We start from the raw sequence: 16,547 nt of genomic DNA, 5'->3' as shown, positions 1-16,547 counted from the left end.
GGGTGCTCCCAGAGCTGGGGCTGCAGTGTGCTGGGTGCCCCTAGTCCCGATGTCCTGCACCGGTGATCCGGAGCATGCAGGGTGTCCCCTGCTGTGTTCGTGCTGTGTGACAGCTTTACAGTCCATATCGGGTGATCCCGACATCTGCGGTGGCCCGCTCCGGTGATCCGGGGGCGATCCACAACACCTTAGTCCTCCCCATCCCTTACCAGCAGTGTAAAGTGGTTCTCTCTATACACAAAGAGGTACACATGAAAATTCCAATTAATAAATACATCGGTCCTTCTATTGCCATTATGTTTTGATATATGTAACCCTCACACTCTGGGATGATGCCGACCAGTTAGGTGGTTACATTTCACCGCAGAATGCAGTGACACTTACATTATTAATTGTACTTGTAATCCCTTCGACACAGGGATTTTGCAACTTTGCATCTCCTCTGATGCTAGCAGGAGCAGTTATTTCCTTACACCGACAACTCAATTCAAGTTTCCAATTCTTCAAGCACAACCCTTTAGCTACAGAACCTTAACATTGGGGCCGAGTATGATTCATACTGAGAAATATTTCCCTCATCATCTGTACTTCAGAATGAAATGTATTTCCCTGCTCTCTGGTGACTGTAAAATGTGCAGCGTTGTTTCCTGAAGGGGAAGGCTTTGTTTCCTATGCTGGGTGTTTGGGTTTGGCTGGAGGAAGCTTCAGTCTCTCTCGATACTATGGGGGCTCTCTATGTGCTTGGGCTCTTGGGGCCGCCTGCCCGTGACTCTCCCCTGCACACAGGAAGGGGATTCATTACACATCCTCCTCTCTTCCTTGTGCCACTCCCCCTGGAGGGTGGGACAGGTCAATTGCAAAGGTATTACTCCTAATAGCAACCGCTCAGACAATGTTAAGCCTATGGGAGCTCTGCTGCTGGAGAGTTCCCTAAGACATCCTTCTCCGTTAGGTGAGCGGAGCCTGTGGTCTCTACCCATTTGCCCCAGTTGACTGTAGGCCTAATAGGCTCCTAGGAGGAGAAACAATGAGACTTGATCTCTGTATTCCCCTTGAGGGTAGCCAAGGTCCCCTCCAGACCCTCAGTAGGTTCTCCCCATTGATTAAACCCAATTTGAGTCTCTTGGTGTTCCTGAGTCTCCGTCTCCCCACATTAGCTTCCTCCATTTTTCCCTGGGTTGGATGCTCCATTCTTTCTAGTGCTTCCATTTCTTCATTGGCCATGAATTCCCCTTGAGCAAGGACTTCTGCCGGCTCCCTGTTGAGGGCTTCAGCTACCTCTCCACCAAAGGTGTCGGCTTCCTGTCATGGGAGGCCTTCCACTTTCTCTTGAGCAAGGACTTCTGCCTGCTCCCAGTTCCTCAGCTACCTCTCCACCAGCTTCCTGTCATGGGAGGCCCTTCACTTTCTCTTGAGTGAGGCCTTCTGCCTGCTCCCTGTTCAGGGCCTCAGCTACCTCTCCACCAGCTTCCTGTCATGGGAGGCCTTGCACTTTCTCTTGAGCGAGGACTTCTGCCTGCTCCCTGTCCAGGGCTTGAGCTACTTCTCCACCAGCTTCCTGTCATGGGAGGCCTTCCACTTTCTCTTGAGTGAGGCCTTCTGCCTGCTCCCTGTTCAGGGCTTCAGCTACTTCTCTATCAGCTTCCTGTCATGGGATGCCTTCCACTTTCTCTTGAGTGAGACCTTCTGCCTGCTCCCTGTTCAGGGCCTCAGCTACATCTCCACCAGCTTCCTGTCATGGGAGGCCTTCCACTTTCACTTGAGTGAGACCTTCTGCCTGCTCCCTGATCAGGCCTTCAGCTACTTCCCGATCAGCTTCCTGTCATGGGAGGACTTCCACTTTCTCTTGAGTGAGACCTTCTGCCTGCTCCCTTTTCAGGGCCTCAGCTACCTCTCCACCAGCTTCCTGTCATGGGAGGCCTTCCACTTTCTCTTCAGTGAGACCTTCTGCCTGCTCCCTGTTCAGAGCTCCCTGTTCAGAGCTTCAGCTACTTCTCTATCAGCTTCCTGTCATGGGAGGACTTCCACTTTCTCTTGAGTGAGACCTTCTGCCTGCTCCCTGTTCAAGGCTTCAGCTACTTCTCTATCAGCTTCCTGTCATGGGAAGCCTTCCACTTTCTCTTGAGTGAGACCTTCTGCCTGCTCCCTGATCTGGGCTTCAGCTACTTCTCCACCAGCTTCCTGTCATGGGAGGAGCAAGGACGTCTGCCTGCTCCCTGTTCAGGGCTTCAGCTACTTCTCCACCAGCTTCCTGTCATGGGCGGACTTCCACTTTCTCTTGAGTGAGGACTTCTGCCTCCTCTCTAATCATGGCTTAGCCTTCGTGCAAGCCAGGGTTTCAGCTTCGTCTTGAGCCAAGGCCTCCACCATCTATTGTGCCCAGACTTGAGTTTTATTATTATTTGAATAACCACCCTTGAACCTCGCACATCTTAGTCCAACTACTTCTTCCGGTTCGACAGAGTTCCCCTGGTTCTATGTGATATTTCCGCATTTTAAAGACTGAACACTAATAAGACTGATTTTTTTCACCCGTTTTGTGTTGAGTTTAAAATGCTGAAATATCACATAGTGCCCCCCTGCCCATCGCAAAGGGGATCCCTTCCCCACCCTCTCCCGCAGGTTGTCTTGTTAATCAGGGGGTTTAAACACCTCAAAACGCCCTATTACCCCACCCACCACCACCTGCCCAGCACAGCACACACTTACTCCCCACACATAGGTACACAGACACACATACAAACACACAAATCAAACATACTTACCTCCCTGGATTCCCCTTTCCTCTCCCGCCCCAGCTTGTCAGACCCTGCAAGCACTCGTGTCCGGCAGGGGCGTGAGCAGTCTTTCTAAATCGACCTTTTTTCAGATTAAAAAAAAAACACATGGTTGGATGGTGTAACACTTCCCATCACTTTCCTGGAGCCTAACAGAGACCAAGAGGAGGTGAAGTGGCTCAAGTCCCAGCAGGCGTGGGCGTAGGAATCGCATGTACAGGCTTATACAGGCATGTACAGGCTTGGCGCGAAGAACCATCTAGAGCTCATCTTGAAGCCTGCGTTTTCCCATGGACTTCATAGTGGGTTGCTCTGTGCGGGCAGCTTTGCTCTCCATCCATTTGATGATTTGTTCCAGGAAATCGTTTTTGACCATCCTCTTTCTGCTCCATCGCTCAGCAAAGATTTGCCTAGTCCAGATCTTCTAGGTCCGGGTACGTCCAGTACTGTTCTCCCCAACATGGCAGCATCTGTGGGAAGAGCAGAATTGATGGCCAATCACTGAACTTCTCTGAGCACCATCTAGGCCCCTGTCAATGACCATTTCCAGCACCCTTCCCATAACATAGGTTCAGTCTTTAACTACTCTGCACCCTGAGTTGTTGGGTGGCCAGCTTCCTTCTCACTAAATGGCAGCTGCTTTAATAAGCCATGAATTAAATCTCAAAATAGGAGTCAATCAGTGTGGTTCCCTCACTCCAGATATGAAGGTTTCCCAAAATAACTCAAATGTGAATGTGAGGGTGTCTGGTTCCGTTGTCCCCGAGTTGATTGCCTAGGCAAGTCATTCTGCATCTCACATCACATGTGACAGGCCTGTTCAGTCTGTCACGATGCTCCAGACCTGAGACAAGAGTATATTTCAAGGGGTGTTATTATAATACATGTCACAATGAGTGTAACACTATAGAAATAAGCATAAGCATCAGGATGGTAGCAACTAATAAAAGATAAGGGGGTCAGGATGACACTCTGAGTAGGACCAGGGGAAGACCAGTGTCTCTCAGTTATGGGATCACCAGAATCGAGGAGTTCCCTTCTTACTCCAAAGAGGCCCATAGTAGGAATGTTAAGTGTAGTGTCTCATACTTCTGAAAAAAACAACCCAAGTCTGGTGACAAGTGAAAATCAAAGTGCTCCAAAGATCCTCTGAGTCCCAAAATAAAGTGTTCCTTTCCTCAAGGTGGGTGCTGTTACTCCTTAAAATTGGCCAGAAGGGAATCGTGCCATCCATCAAACCGCTTCTCAGGCTGGAAGTTTTACCAACCACAGCAGCACAACTCCCCTGGCAGATAAATGTTTCTGGGGCTCTCCAGATAATTTACTTCCAGGGATTTTCCTCAGGGCTCTCTTTTTAGACAAGAAAGGACCTCCTGCCAAGCAGGGTCTAAGCTTGGCAACTTTGGGAAGTTCTTGCACACACTGGTGGGGTTTGGCAGAGGAGCATAGTCCTAAAATTGCACTCACCCAGGTTTCTACTCAGGGCCCTGTGAGGAGCCAGGAATAATACAATGACACAAGAGTATTCATGGTTTTAGCCACAAACCATGAAATCTTTTAAACTAAGCGTCTGTCAAATGTCAAGATGTATAAAGCAAAAATGTCCTGCGTCCGAAGTACTATCCTGGTCCTCACACTTTTCTGTCTTTGGCCTTGAAAAGTGTACAAGTGTTCAAAAAGGAAAGGCATACTTCAACACAAAAGATCCAGATGGATACATTCCCGTCTACTGGATTTCTCTTCACTGTACTTTACACTTTTAAGGGTATGAGTTTTCCTTGGGCTTCTTTTGGTCAGAAAAATAACTTATATGCAAAACCACTTGACTGTTAGTCTTCATTTTGGTTGGATACATGGTCTACTCTCCTGCCATGTTTCTTCTCCTCTTTAGTATAATTTAAACACAGTCTTTGGCTATACCTGATGTATCCTTATTGGAACTCCCTCTTGTGCTTTACTTTACAGACTGTCCAACTTAACTCTGCCAGGGCATTCTCATATACTTCATTCAATATACCTGCAACTTGAATCTGCCTGCTATACTCTCCTGCCAGTATTTTCTCTTATGCTTCACTTAACACTCTTGATGCTTGAATCTGCCTGATATACTCTCCTGCCAGGACTTTCTTCTGTGCTTCACTTAACAAGTTTGCAACTTGGATCTGCCTGGTGTACTCTCCTGCCAGGGCTTTATCATGTACTTCACTTAACACATTTGTAACTTGAATCTGCCCGGTATACTCTCCTGCCAGGACATTCTTATATGTTTACCAGGCACACTTGCAAACTTGTCAATATTTTGTGTTAATTCCGGTATGTTTCTTTAGGAAATAACGAGTTTCCCATTCTCTCTCATATGCTTCACTTACTCTTATTTGCCCTTGGTAGGGTTGCTGAAATGCCCCTTTGTCCCAGCTTCCCTTGAGTGGACTCACCAGCTCTCTGTGCTGTGCATCGGTTCTCCCACAGTGAGCATACCGTGGTTCCTTCTTCCTGGGTTTGCCACTGTGGCTTTGTGGCCTCTGCATGCCGGCTCTTGCCTACCTGCTCTGGGTTTCTCTGTTCTTGAGCAGTGTGGAGGCTACTTTTCAGTGCCTGCATATGCCAGGAAGTCTTCCCTTCTCTTTCTCTCATGGCGTCATTGCAGTGGACCGGCTCCTGCAGTCGGCTCTCCTCGGCCTCTTCCGTGAGATGGGTAGCTCCACAAACCTTTCAACAGCACAGTGGCTCCTCGGTCGATACTGTGAGAAACCTGAAAGTGTCTCCCTGACTAGTCCCATGGGGTCTGTCAACCAGGAGGCCAGGACACAGCCATCGCTATTGGATCCAGTTCCTGGGGGTGGACCAGTGACAGAGGATCACCTGGATGGGGGGTACTCGGGAAGTGGAAGTGGGATATCTGCAGGTGAGACATGATATCCCCCTTCTTATAATACCATTTCCCCAACCTACCACGTAGGATACTCAAACACTCTACCTCCCCCCTTTTCCAATGCAAACACTTTCGCATATCACGAAGGACGATGGACTACCACCCAATCCATTTACATGACATGTCCCAACACAAGGGTAAGGCAACGTCAGGCAATTGACCAAAACCGCACACACCTGACATCCCTTTCCCTTCCCCAAAGGGATTAAAGGTGTAGCACAAGAGCCCAAGTCGAGCAAGGCAGACCGCACGTCGAGAGAGCTAATTCAGCACGGCAATTCAAGAGGAGGAGAAAGACGGCACGAACCGAGAGGGTGACAAGGGGAGAAGCGACCTTGCCCTTTCTGACCAAGGTCCGTGAAACCTCTGTAGAAGGAATCATAAGACGGCGAGCAATAGCCAGCTTGTGTTGCAGCAGATGTCAGCAGTACACAGGACCTTCTTCCGCTGATAAACAAGCTGGCGAGAGGCTCTTGTCTTCATGGTACCAACCTTGACTCCAGAGAGAAGAAAAGCCAAGCGCTTCATCATAGGCGGTGAGTTTAGGGAAGAGCGATAAGAAACCGAACTGTATTGAACGCAAGTAGCAAATGGCTAATAGAATTGTGAAAGAATACAAAGAACTGTTGATACTACAAGGGGGAAAACCAGCAACAGAGGAGTCCGGTACCACATGGGTTCTCTCTCACGAAACCCTGGGCAATCACCCGATTGTTGAAACTACCATTACCAGAAGGCATTGGGAAAGGCGCAAAGAGGGTCAAAGTGGTCATACAGTTGTACAGTAAAATCATCTGTACAGTCGAAAGTCTTTGACCGACAGAAGATTGTGAAGCTAGGGGAACCCAATCCCACATCATGAGAACTAAATGATAAAGTTGGCATGAGTGAACCAGAAGGAGGGATGCCGATAAGCAGGTGGCAAAGTCTAAAGTCCCGATATACAGTGTGTTGACAGGAGTGAACCCGGCAGAGGGATGTCCACTGTGAACTGTTCAAAAAGACATTGAAATTTGTGAATGATACAGAAGACATGGTGTTGGAAGCAGCAGTGAACCCACAGAGGGAAACTAACATTCGAGAAGGGCCTCCCAAGGGTGAAAAGGCATCACCTGAAGCACAAAGAGAAAGGAACTTTTGTTTATTTTAAAACCCATCAGGTCCTCGGAGGAAAGAGACTTTTTGGTAGAAAAGAGACTTAACCACCGAAGGCCATGATTTCTGAAAACGGAACTGCTGGCTCGTGCTGGGAAAGCTCGAGCGCGTGCTGTGCTCCAGAATCCTACCTTGTCCCGTGCTGAAAACGTGGGGAAGGGGGACGCCAACTACAGCATCCTGACTTATTATATGTGAACACTTCCTTCTATCTTAAGAACATTATCCCACACTTCTTTTTGTATTTTGCGTAAAGATTGGCAATATGGTTTTTAGTATAGGCCCTCTTATTTTAACAAGACGCCACTCAGACTGCCTTATTATTGTTTGATGGTGGAAGCTTGCTCGCATCTTAGATTTAGGTTCAGATTAGGTGTTTTTCTAACCTACCTATACAGTTTAATAAACACCCTTGAACTGTGATCACTTGTATCTGTCTTTAGTGTTGCCACCCTGGGCTCCTCACAATACTGAGAGGACAAGGTTCTCCCAGCCAGCGTCTCTCTTTAGTCAGCTAACTCTGCGGTTTAAATGTCACGGCATCAAGTATGCGCTCACAACCACTAGAGGGTACCTTGTGCTTCTGGCATCTATTGATCTTCATTATTCCACTCAGCTTCCTCGTCACAGTACTTTTGCATCCAGGGAAAGAGAAGTCAGTTCTTGATGACTTGTATAAAGAGTCTGGGAAGGTATTTTCAGTAGTTTCCAGGTGGGGATGAGAGGAGTCCTGACAATATGCCATTAAGGCATGAGAATGGAGCTGCTGCCCCTGGAAGGAAAAGGCGGATACCATGTCTCGTCAGATGATGCCATTTCACTCTCCTGAGGGTTGCCTTCCCCATGTGATCCTCCCTCATATAGCCGCCCCCGGGTCAGGATAAGGCAGTGGCTTCTGTCCCTTGACAACATGGGGAGAGGTCACCGCTGGGAAAGGAGTCATGGCACCATCGGATTGATCACCGCCCCTTGTCTGTTCTCACTACTCCTATGATCTCCTGCTTCCTCCCTGCATAGTGATGTGGCCTCATTGCTCCACTGGCCTCTACAGCCTCCCCATGGCCAAAATGTGACTTTGGAACATCTCTAGTGTCTCTGGTTATAGGGATGGTTCTCCTTCTTGGTTCTTCTTAAGATGGTAACGATAATGAAGTGTTATTTACATAGCACTTACACCTAAGTGCTGAAGATATATACATACAATCTCACCAAAATCATTGGTGCTCATTTATCGACTTAATAAGGATGAAAAACTGAGTTGGCCTTGCCGGGATTCCAACCTGTGACCTTCAGATCACACACATATCGCAGCAGCGAGCGCTCAACCCACTGAACTATCTTACTGACTAGATAATGATGAGAAGATGGTCTAGCTCTATCCTCTCACTAGTGATCCAATCTCCTCCTTGCTCTCCTGATGTGATCCCTTTCCTGCCTCCTGCCAGCAGTGGAACGTCTCTTATCAATGCAATGTTCTTCTTCCTCATTGACTTCTCTCTAGTCTCTCCCTATTCCTCGCCTCTCCTCTTTCTCCCTTAGACCAATGTCCAGCAGCGTCTGCTTCTCCTCTCTCCTCTAAGATGATGCCTTCTTTTGTGCTAGCCAGGTCAATATCGCTTTCATCCTTCTCCCATATGGTTCCTTCCACCTTCCTCTCTAACTGTATCACCTTCCTGGTTCCTCAGGATAGTGTCTCCTGCCTACTGCAGCACAACGATACCCTCCACCGTCGCCTTCCAGGTAGTATCTTTCTCCTTGCTTCCATCCCAATATTTTTCTCTTGCACAATATCTCTGTTTGCCACTTAAAAGGTTGTACCCCTTGCTTCCATTTCTAATGTGATGTCCCTCTTTCTCTGCTCCCAATATCTCTCCTTTAACAAAGTAGTATCTTCCCCTATGTTTTCACTCCCCAGTCTTCCACCTTCAAGCAAACCAAATATCCATCAACAGCAATATCTCCTTCTGCAGACAACAAACCAGAATTTCCCTTCTGTACCACACTACTACTATTCCCCACATCTAACTAAAAAGACTCCATTCCCACCAAAATCTCTCCATACTCTCTTCTCCCCACTGATCCCTCCTTACCACACACAAGTGTATCCTTCCAGGTCTCTGCTGTCAAGCTCACTCAGGGTCTCCTGGACAGAGGTGTCCCAGGGTCTGCTGTCCCCTTTCTTCCAGTTCTCCTGGGGAATGTCTCTGACTGACTGGACTGGCTATTTCTTTTAAATTCTCGACTCTCCTTCCCTTAGGTGGTACCTAGGGATATGTACTTCATTTAGGTATTGTGGGCCATGTGCTGGGGGTCATGCAAGTGAGAAGGGGTTTGGCCTGATGTTACATTAAGGCCTTTGATTATATTTTATTTCAGAAAGGGCCTGGACATCTGTGAGTTCTCCTTTGATTCCATTTGAATTCTTGCTGTCACTGCATGTGTATCTCTGTTCTCTCAGTGTGTTGTTTTTTTTTAACACAAGGGTTTTGTAAGAAGAGCTGGAAAACTATGGAGTGGTGGTCTGACCAGATGCAGGGAGTGGTGCTTTTCATCTGTACTCGCCACTATCCAGTCTAGGGTGTTCCCTTTGACATGGGTCGATGTGTTATTAATGACATGATGGTCAATGCAGTTCAGGGCAGTTTTTTGATTGGTGTTGCTGTTGTACCACTGGTTGAAACCACCAGCTGATAGGGTGGAACAGTTTGGCCCATCTGACTCTTTTAAGATAAGGGTAAGTTCCTCGTTGAAATTTGGCGTGCCAGTTGGAGGGCGATAGACTACTACAACATTACCTGAGGAAATTCGCCACTCGATTAGGCACATGGTGCTTGAAATAATCTCAGGTGTTTTTGTGCATAGTAGCTACCCCGCCCCAATGGCCAAGTGCTCGATTCTGACAGATGATGTCATAACCCTTTATTTAGGTAGTAGTGCAGGCAAGGGAAAACCTATAATGTTCCTTTAAAATTCTGAACGGAAGCATGAGCAATACATCCAATAGTTAACAATGGCAGAGTGAGGAATGAAGAAAGCAAAGGGCTTATTCATATTGTGGGTGCCCCTGGAAGTGCGCAACCAAATCAAGAATCAGTCCTGAAAGTATGTGCTTGAGAGAGAGGAGATAGTGTGTTACTGAAGCTGGTGGCTCTTGCTCAGTTAGTGAATGGAGATTTTGTCTTGCAGGAAGAGGGGACGCAGTCCGAAAATGGCTCTGAAGAGTGTGACTAGCACCTCGACGCCGATTCTGTCCTGACGTAGGAGCCGATGGCGAATACAGAGGATGAATGTGGCTCTGGCCCAACATCAGAAACCGGTGAGCAGCCAGCAGCATTGTTTTGGATAATTTAAAAGTGCCTGCACTTTGTCCTTAGGGGAAACACCCATAGACAAGAGGGCTGTAGTCCAGGGAAAGAGTAGGTGAGGGGGGAATTTGCACCAGGAATTGGAAGTCTGAGGCCCGGGGAGGCAGATCTCTGAGCGCTCACCTAGATGAGTCACATGCTCCAGAGTTAGTCTGTGTTGGTAGGGAGCGAGGGATGTGTGCCTAGTAGGGCTTTGATGTTTCCTGAAGGTTGGTGATGCCTCCAACTTGGGGGTTAGCAGAAAGGAATATCCTTTTGCTATTGTTCAGTGTAGGTGCTTTCAGAGTACAGAGGCTTGTTTGCAGAGATCAGTGGGCACATCTGGGTGTGGGTGTTCTTCTATATAATTTAGTAGGCCTCAAGGTGATTCTACAAGATGTGGAACACCATGAAGTCATGGCCCATCCCTCCCATCGATCTTCGGTTGCATCCAAAGCCACTTTGGTAAAGTTAGGGTCCTGACTCTCTCCCAGGAATAAGCAGCGACTCTGAGCACCAAGAAAGCCATCATACCAGCACACTCTGGGGGGAGTAGGCTTGACCTATTTAGGTTTAAACCAATACAACCTGATAAAATCCCACCAAAATCAAATGCTTGCTCGGAGTGCGCAGGAGTGCTGGCTGTGTTGCCTGGGCGGCCTTGGAGACCAAGGGACAAGTTCTTTGCCCATTTGGGCTTCCCCCTGTGATGAACCCCCCCCTCCTGTGGAATCAATGAGATATTTCCTTATGCCATATACCAGGCAACAGCTGAAATCACAGGTGAGCGGATTTACTACTAAACCCCAAAATACAGCATTCACCCCCCCACTGTGAGCTAACTCATAAGCAGGCCCATACGCCACCAATGAAAGATGCTAAAACCTGGTTCCAGGACTCTAAGGGTGGGGTGGAATGGCTGGGACTTGCACACGCCTTGAAACAAAACACCTAAACCAAACGTAAACACTGTGATGCTGCCTATGAAAGATCCCTTCACTTTGAAATTGAGTGTGAAGAACTTGGTATGAACGGCTGAGACCCCGCCAAACACTTTGAGAACTTTGCTCCTGCCTGTGGTCTCCCTTGCCCTCACAGATGCAGAAATCTTGCAAAGTGAAGCTATGCCAAAGATACAGCACTGAACGAGCTGGAGACGGATACAAACCCAAAGTCCTGCACATGTTCAACTCAACCGGGACGCGGAAGATCCGGTGCCATACAAAACCCAGATGAACGACTCTGTTGCCCAAACTGATTTCTTGAGACAGGATGCTTCACACTAAATCCATATCTTTGAAACAACAACAGGACTAGTGTACTTCTCTTTAACAACTCCCTTGGGATTAACGAGTTTGTTTGGATTCATGCCAAATAACATCACCTATGTAAAGACAACGACCAGCCGTATAGAAACAGAGGATGAGTAAGGGGCTGAATGAGCACCAAACAAAGAGGCCCAGGTGGGAGGTCCCGTGGACACGGTAGAACAAATGAATTTAAATCAAACTGCTGTGGCTAGAAAGGTTCTGCCATTGTTACCGGTGTCTCCGGTGCAAAACGAGGATAACTTGTCTACTGTGTTGGGTCAAGAAATCTCTTATGAAGAGGTGTCGTCTCCACCTAAAGCTTCCCAGTGCTTAATTGCTTTTTCCCTGGAAAGCCGAGGTCCACATCACACACCAAAAGATCATAATTTCTCTACTGCGACACTGTCCTTGGATGACTCGGTATTCTCGCCCAAACCATCGGGTGAGCCTAGCCAGGTTGCATACCCCACTGCATTCACATCACGATGCAATATGATGGCGGCGGTTACAATCTCGCTGGCCCCGTTTCAGAAGCTATACGAGACTATGAAAGAAAACGCAAAAGATCAGGCCACTCTCCTCCCGATGATTCCTTCGAAAAGTATATTTATTGAATCATTCGTTACATCTTTACAATCAAGAGTTGATCACGAGGTGGAATGTATGAAAGTGATCCAAAAGAAGCTTCAAGAGGCTCTGGATCTGGAATGAGCAGATTGAATTCAGTATTGGAACTGGTCCAATTAAAGTCTTTGGTTCAAAATCGGAAAGCTGGGAGCTGATGGCGCTGAGGTTGGATTCTAATGTCTCAACGAGTGATGATTTTATAGAAGGTTCTTCGGATTCTAATGTCTCAATGAGGGATGATTGTATAGAAGGTTCTTCGGATTCTAATGTCTCAACGAGTGATGATTTTATAGAAGGTTCTTTGGATTCTAATGTCTCAATGAGTGATGATTGTATAGAAGGTTCTTCGGATTCTAATGTCTCAACGAGTGATGATTTTATAGAAGGTTCTTTGGATTCTAATGTCTCAATGAGTGATGATTGTATAGAAGGTTCTTCGGATTCTAATGTCTCAACGAGTGATGATTGTATAGAAGGTTCTTCGGATTCTAATGTCTCAATGAGTGATGATTGTATAGAAGGTTCTTCGGATTCTAATGTCTCAACGAGTGATGATTGTATAGAAGGTTCTTCGGATTCTAATATCTCAACGAGTGATGATTGTATAGAAGGTCCTTCTGATTCTAATGTCTCAACGAGTGATGATTGTATAGAAGGTTCTTCGGATTCTAATGTCTCAACGAGTGATGATTTTATAGAAGGTTCTTCGGATTCTAATGTCTCAATGAGGGATGATTGTATAGAAGGTTCTTCGGATTCTAATGTCTCAACGAGTGATGATTTTATAGAAGGTTCTTTGGATTCTAATGTCTCAATGAGTGATGATTGTATAGAAGGTTCTTCGGATTCTAATGTCTCAACAAGTGATGATTTTATAGAAGGTTCTTTGGATTCTAATGTCTCAATGAGTGATGATTGTATAGAAGGTTCTTCGGATTCTAATGTCTCAACGAGTGATGATTGTATAGAAGGTTCTTCGGATTCTAATGTCTCAATGAGTGATGATTGTATAGAAGGTTCTTCGGATTCTAATGTCTCAACGAGTGATGATTGTATAGAAGGTTCTTCGGATTCTAATATCTCAACGAGTGATGATTGTATAGAAGGTCCTTCGGATTCTAATGTCTCAACGAGTGATGATTGTATAGAAGGTTCTTCGGATTCTAATGTCTCAACGAGTGATGATTGTATAGAAGGTTCTTCATCCCAGGTTAAACTGAGTAATCCATGTCACTTCTGGCACGCCACCGATTAATGGAAAAGTGCACTCTACGGTGTCCTTGAATTTACGCTGACTGCAAATATAAATAGGCATGGAAATGAGCCGAAAACCTAGTCTTTCGATGGTCCTGTGAACCAGGTGATGAAGATGTCGGAACTGCATCCTAACCTTTCTGAGCCTCAGGGGCCCTCTGGCCCAGATACTACAACTATCACACAGCCTTTTCTCATATTTCAGAATAGAAAAAAAAGGAAAATTACCAGAGTGCTATCGAAAGAAATGTCTAGAACTAAAACATTGAAAACGCTGCAGACGCCCAGAAATCGGAGTTCTAGCAATGCCCGGTGCATTCGTCAGAAATCTCCAGATTCCACATGACAGTGTTCCTCAGGAGGCAGTGAAAAGGGATCCCTTGGAAGGCGGTCATGAAATGGTGGGTACAGTCGACAGGTTTAGGAACGGGGAGAATGCCGCTACATAAGAGCCCAGCGACAACTTGGATCAGACAGACGGATCACCTACATTTCTCCACTTATACCATCAAAGAGGAAGAATTCAGTGATGATGGACAGAATCCCCAGAGCTTGTCCACCCGGGTCGAGGACACACCAAAGTTCAATTAGATTCAGACTTCCGAGGACCGACTCTGGGTCCTACCCTAAACTCTATTCCCATCGATCAGTTTCCGAGCCTCAAATCTGCGAACGATTTCATCCCATTCTTGACTCTTGCTTAAAAACGACAAGCGATAATTAAAATAAAATGTGCTTTTCAGTGGAAACATAAAAAGCGCCATTGTTATGTTTATTGGCTGTACTGTTTATGTGCTTTAAATGAGTGATATTGTGTGCTGAATGCAGCTATTTTTAAGTTTGTCAGCACACATGTCAGCTTGTCTGTAAAGGCAGCCTGTTGTGTTTTTCTTTTGCCTTTATTGTATGAAGTTTCCATATTTTTTCGCGGTTGCAAAAATTCACATGATGTGATATGATATGGCATTTATAACGCGCCTATACACAAGTGTTTCAAGGCGTGACGAGGCAAGGCAGGGGGACAGAGGGAGGACAGAGACAACGCTCTTACTCGGCCAAGTGACATTGAGATTGCATAAGTGCAAGGGAGAGGGGAGGCGAAAAGTGCCAGGGGAAGGGGAGGGGGCAGTGCTGTACATGGGATCAAAACAATAACAAGAATTGCGGCCAGCAGGTGGCAAGTACAAGGGTAAATGCAGACAGGAGGTGTCCAAAAGTACAGGTAGGGGGACTGTAGGGTTACTGTAGGGTTACAGATGCAGACCCAGATACAGACCCAACTGGGCGGGCAGGGACCTGGACCTGAAATCAGAGGGTAGCCAGGTGACCAGTGCAGTATCAGACAGGAATCAGCAGGGGAGAGGAAGAGAGAAGGCAGAAGCAAAGAGGAAGGTCTTGAGGTGCTTCCAGAACTGGAGATGGTTCGCCTCAAGTTTCAGGGAGGCAGGAAGGCTGTTCCAGAGGGAGGCCCCTGCTGAAGAGAGAGATCTACCACCAACTTGTTGCTTGGAGAAGCGACTGCCCCTGAATGGAGAGTTGGATGTATTGAAGCCCCAGGCCCCAGAAGGCCTTGTGGAGAAAGCAGAGGGTCTTGAACTTAATCCTCGCAGCCACTGGGAGCCAGTGCAGGGATTTCAGTGCTGGAGAGATACGATTCCTGGGCTTGAGGCCAAGGACAAGTCCTCGCAGTCCTGTTCTGGATGAGTTGCAGAGGGAGGAGAGTAGAGGCAGGCATATTTAGCAAGAGGCTATTGCAGTAGTCCAGCCTAGGGAGAACCAGCGCTCTAGAGACAGTGAGCTTCTGGGGGAAGGAGAGGAAGGGAAGAATACGTATGAGGAGGTGCAGCTGGTAGTGTGACTTCTTAGAGATGTCAGAGATGTGAGGAGTGAAAGAGAGTGTGGAGTTAAAGATGACCCTGAGGTTTTTGCCTTGCAGGTGGGAGTAGGAAGAGGGCCAAGAGAGGCCAGCCAGAGAGCTACAGGAAAGGAGGGAGTGGGTGTACCGATGAGGAGAATCTCAGTCTTACTGGCATTAAGGCAGAGATCACTGGTGGCACACCACTCCTGGATAGCAGACAGACAGTCAGAAAGAAGGAGAAGAGGTGGCAGAGGGGAGCCTGAAAATGAGCTGAGAGTCATCCACATAGCACTGAAGGTTGGAGCAGGGAGTGGCAATGCGGTGGGCAAGAGGTGCCAGGTATTGGTTGAAAAGCCAGGGTGAGAGGTTATATCCCAGGGGAACACCACAGGTAGTAATAGAGATGGAGGAAAGGAAGGACCCAAGTTGAACCTGGGAGGGTCGATCAGAGAGGAAAGAAGTCAGCCACGCCAGGGCCTGATAGGTGATATACTGGTTATCTCAGAGACGATTGAGCAGGATGGCATGATTGTCCGTGTCAAAGGCAAAAGAGAGATCAAGCAAGATGAGGACAGAGGGGAGATTAGAATCGAGGTTAGAGGTTCATGAATGTTCAGGAGAGCAGTTTCTGTGCTTCCGGCTGCCCTGAAGCCAGACTGATGGTCATAGAGACAACCAACAGATTCAGTATGAAGATTAAGCTGGGAGATGGCCAGCTTTTCCAGGAGTTTGCCAAGGAAAGGATGGATATCGGGCAATAGTTAGCCGGGCAGGAGGGGTCGGCTGAGGGTTTCTTGAGAAGAGGGTGCACAAGAGAGTGCTTTGGGGGAAGGGAAGGCTCCAGTGATGAAGGAGTGGTTGCAAATGTCAGCCAGGGTGTAAATGTGGTCCTTAATGGTTTTGGAAGAATAAGGAAGAACCTGTTTTGACGAGACTTTCATAGATCAGACTTGTCTAGAAACCTCATTGCGGAGAACAGAGGAAAGGCAAAGAAGGGGGAGGAGAGTTGGCCACAGGGGTGGGGGGGGGAGGTAGAGTAGAGAGTAGTAGGAGGAGGAGGAGAGGACAGACAGGATTTCCTGAGTTTTAGAGATGAAATGAGACGCCAAAGCCATGCAGAGGGCCTGGGAGGGGACAGGAGAGGTAGAAACTGCAGCAGGATTAGCCAGCTCCTTGCAGATTTTAAAGAGTTTATCCGAGTGGTTAGATGTCGCAGAGACGCAGGCTTGGATGTGGGCTCTCTTCCTGGTGCGGACAGAGAGCCGGTATTGCCTTTGGAGCAGGCAACAG

At 47.3% G+C, this 16,547-nt stretch overlaps 1 protein-coding gene across 6 annotated transcripts in view; it reads left to right on the top strand.

The window, feature by feature from the left end:
- The window catches only part of HAO2 (hydroxyacid oxidase 2), a 667,133-nt gene that overhangs the window by 99,836 nt on the left and 550,750 nt on the right, over positions 1-16,547 (top strand). For 3 of the 6 annotated variants that reach the window (XM_069635741.1, XM_069635740.1, XM_069635748.1), the window contains exon 2: positions 10,051-10,180. The exons of the other annotated variants lie outside the window; for them this stretch is intronic. In XM_069635741.1, the coding sequence (XP_069491842.1) occupies positions 10,132-10,180 (49 nt within the window). In that variant the 5' untranslated portion in view covers positions 10,051-10,131. The remainder of the gene's footprint in view (positions 1-10,050; positions 10,181-16,547) is intronic. 6 annotated transcript variants of the gene reach the window in all.

Source organism: Ambystoma mexicanum, chromosome 7p (genome assembly GCF_040938575.1).
Source record: "Ambystoma mexicanum isolate Mex_15411 chromosome 7p, UKY_AmexF1_1, whole genome shotgun sequence".
NCBI lineage: Eukaryota > Metazoa > Chordata > Amphibia > Caudata > Ambystomatidae > Ambystoma > Ambystoma mexicanum.
The sequence above is the reverse complement of the archived record's forward strand: the minus strand, read 5'-3'. Positions and strand labels throughout refer to the sequence as shown.